The sequence below is a fragment of the Passer montanus genome, unplaced genomic scaffold (assembly GCF_014805655.1).
Source record: "Passer montanus isolate IOZ18808 unplaced genomic scaffold, ASM1480565v1 scaffold1195, whole genome shotgun sequence".
NCBI classification, from domain to species: domain Eukaryota; kingdom Metazoa; phylum Chordata; class Aves; order Passeriformes; family Passeridae; genus Passer; species Passer montanus.
Window position 1 is genome coordinate 481 of NW_024358667.1, and position 3,700 is coordinate 4,180.

A 3,700-nucleotide genomic window follows, 5' to 3' on the forward strand; every position below is an offset into this window, starting at 1 on the left:
TGGCTTGACCCAATGAGATTTTGGCTTGGCCTAATGAGGTCTTGACTTGATCCTAAGTCTTGGCTTGACCCAACAAAGTCTTGGATTGACCCAATGAGGTCTTGGCTTGACCCAACGTGGTCTTGATTTGGCCCAGTGAGGTCTTGGCTTGACCCAACAAAGTCTTGGCTTGACCCAAAGTCTTAACTTGACCCAAAATATTTGTTTGACCCAACAAGGTCTTGACTCGACCCAACGAGGTCTTGGATTGACCCAAAAGCTCTTGGCTTGACCCAATGAGTTCTTGGCTTGACCCAAAGTCTTGACTTGACCCAACCATGCCTTGACTCGACCCAACGAGGTTTTGGCTTGACCCAAAGTCTTGCCTTGGCCCAGCGACGTGTTGCCTTGGCGGGGTCATCGCCGGGCCGGGGTTCCTGGGGGTTCCTGGGGGTCCTGGGGCGTTCCTGGGGGTCCCGGGGGGTCCCGGGGGGTCCCGGGGGGTCCTGGGGGTGTCTTGGGGGGTCCCGGTGGGTGACCGGCGCTGCCCCCGCAGACGCTGTGCCAGGTGGCGCTGTACGCCATGGGGCGCTGCCCCGACGTCTTCCCGCACCCCGAGCGCTACGACCCGCGGCGCTGGCTCGGCAAGGACGACACCACCTTCAAGGCCTTGGCCTTCGGCTTCGGCGCGCGCCAGTGCATCGGGCGGCGCCTGGCCGAGGCCGAGATGATGCTGTTCCTGGCGCACGTGAGTGGGGGACCCCAAAACGCCCCCGCGCCCGGGGCTGGGGGGGTGGGGACCCCATGGGGGGGTTGGTTCACCCAACGAGGTCTTGGTTTGACTCAATGAGGTCTTGGTTTGACTCAATGACTTGGGGGCATTCAACGAGGGCTTGGTTTGACCCAACGAGGTCTTGGATGAGCCCAAGGTCTTGGAAAGACCCAACAAGGTCTTGATTTGACTCAACGACTTGGGGGCATTCAACGAGGGCTTGGTTTGACCCAACGAGGTCTTGGATGAGCCCAAGGTCTTGGAAAGACCCAACAAGGTCTTGGCTGGACCCAATGAGGTCTTGACTTGACCCAGCCATGCCTTGACTTGACCCAGCTATGTTTTGGCTTGACCCAATGAGGTTTTGGATTGACCCAACCGTGTCTTGGCCTGACCCAATGTCTTGGTTTAGCTCAATGACCTCTTGGTTCAACCCAATGGCTTGGCTTGACCCAACCGTGTCTTGGCCCAATGAGGTCTTGGCTTGATCCAATGTCTTGGCTTGACCCATTGAGGTGTTGGCTTGACCCAAAGTCTTGGTTTGACCCAACAACCTCTTGGTTCAATGTCTTGACTTGGGCCAACAATGTCTTGACTTGACCCAACCGTGTCTTGACTTGCCCAAAGAGGTCTTGGCCAAACCCAATGGCTCAGCTTGACCCAACCATTTCTTTACTTGACCCAACCATGTCTTGGCTTGACCCAAAGTCTTGGTTTGACCCAACAACCTCTTGGTTCAATGTCTTGACTTGGGCCAACAATGTCTTGACTTGACCCAACCGTGTCTTGACTTGCCCAAAGAGGTCTTGGCCAAACCCAATGGCTCAGCTTGACCCAACCATTTCTTTACTTGACCCAACCATGTCTTGGCTTGACCCAAAGTCTTGGTTTGACCCAACAACCTCTTGGTTCAATGTCTTGACTTGGGCCAACAATGTCTTGACTTGACCCAACCGTGTCTTGACTTGCCCAAAGAGGTCTTGGCCAAACCCAATGGCTCAGCTTGACCCAACCATTTCTTTACTTGACCCAACCATGTCTTGGCTTGACCCAAAGTCTTGGTTTGACCCAACAACCCCTTGGTTCAACCCAACATCTTGACTTGACCCAACCTTGTCTTGGCTCGACCCAATGAGATCTCCACTCGCTCCTGACATCTGAGCTTGACCCAACATTTTGGATTGACCAGAAACCACTTTGACTTGACCCAAAATCACCTAGGCTTGACCCAAAACCTCGGCTTGACCCAAATCTCCTTGGCTTGACCCAAAATCTCCTCCTTTTGCCCCAAATCATCCCTGGCTGACCCCAAACCTTGTTTTGCCCCAAAATCTCCTCGATTTGCCCCAAACCATCCTTGGCTGACCCCAAACCTTGGGTTGACACAAAACCTCCTCGTTTGGACCCAAAATCTCCTGGTTTTGCCCCAAACGGTTCTTGGCTGACCCCAAACCCTTGGCTTCACCCAAGACCTCCTCAATTTGCCCCAAAATCTCCTGGTTTTGCCCCAAACCATCCCTGGCTGACCCCAAACCCTCGTTTTGCCCCAAAATCTCCTCGATTTGACCCAAAACCTCTTGGTTTTGCCCCAAACCCTTGGTTGACCCAAAACCTCCTTGGCTTGACCCAAAACCTTGTTTTGACCCAAAATCTCCTGGTTTTCATCCAAAACCTCCACGTTTTGCCCCAAACCATCCTTGGCTGATCCCAAGCCTTGTTTTGACCCAAAATCTCCTCATTTTGCCCCAAAACCTCCCGGTTTTGCCCCAAAGCAGGTGCTGAGCAGCTTCTCCATCGAGGCCGTGTCCAGCGAGGACGTCCCGACCGTGTTCCGCTTCATCCTCATGCCCGAGAGGTCCCCGCTGCTGACCTTCCGTGTCCTGGAGTGACCACTGGTCACTGCTGACCTTCCGTGTCCTGGAGTGACCACTGGTCACTGCTGACCTTCCGTGTCCTGGAGTGACCACTGGTCACTGCTGACCTTCCGTGTCCTGGAGTGACCACTGGTCACTGCTGACCTTCCGTGTCCTGGAGTGACCACTGGTCACTCACTGACCGTCCGTGTCCTGGAGTGACCACTGGTCACTGCTGACCTTCCGTGTCCTGGAGTGACCACTGGTCACTGCTGACCGTCCGTGTCCTGGAGTGACCACTGGTCACTGCCGACCTTCCGTGTCCTGGAGTGACCACTGGTCACTGCCGACCTTCCGTGTCCTGGAGTGACCACTGGTCACTATTGACCGTCCGTGTCCTGGAGTGACCACTGGTCACTATTGACCGTCCGTGTCCTGGAGTGACCACTGGTCACTATTGACCGTCCGTGTCCTGGAGTGACCACTGGTCACTATTGACCGTCCGTGTCCTGGAGTGACCACTGGTCACTATTGACCGTCCGTGTCCTGGAGTGACCACTGGTCACTGCTGACCTTCCGTGTCCTGGAGTGACCACTGGTCACTCACTGACCGTCCGTGTCCTGGAGTGACCACTGGTCACTCACTGACCGTCCGTGTCCTGGAGTGACCACTGGTCACTCACTGACCGTCCGTGTCCTGGAGTGACCACTGGTCACTCACTGACCGTCCGTGTCCTGGAGTGACCACTGGTCACTCACTGACCGTCCGTGTCCTGGAGTGACCACTGGTCACTCACTGACCGTCCGTGTCCTGGAGTGACCACTGGTCACTCACTGACCGTCCGTGTCCTGGAGTGACCACTGGTCACTCACTGACCGTCCGTGTCCTGGAGTGACCACTGGTCACTCACTGACCGTCCGTGTCCTGGAGTGACCACTGGTCACTCACTGACCGTCCGTGTCCTGGAGTGACCACTGGTCACTCACTGACCGTCCGTGTCCTGGAGTGACCACTGGTCACTCACTGACCGTCCGTGTCCTGGAGTGACCACTGGTCACTCACTGACCGTCCGTGTCCTGGAGTGACCACTGGTCA

General features: G+C 55.9%; 1 protein-coding gene across 2 annotated transcripts; it reads left to right on the forward strand.

The window, feature by feature from the left end:
- Positions 1-530: 530 nt before the first annotated feature.
- LOC120496853 (cytochrome P450 11B, mitochondrial-like) lies at positions 531-2,943 on the forward strand. Of its 2 annotated transcripts, none has more exons than XM_039697659.1 (2): positions 531-727; positions 2,524-2,943. In XM_039697659.1, the coding sequence occupies exons 1-2, from the start codon at positions 563-565 to the stop codon at positions 2,638-2,640; spliced, it is 282 nt and encodes a 93-aa protein (XP_039553593.1). In that variant the 5' UTR covers positions 531-562; the 3' UTR covers positions 2,641-2,943. The 2 variants fall into 2 exon arrangements, with proteins under 2 accessions (XP_039553593.1, XP_039553594.1); XM_039697660.1 differs by having other exon boundaries at positions 2,527-2,943.
- The last annotated feature ends 757 nt before the right edge of the window (positions 2,944-3,700 follow it).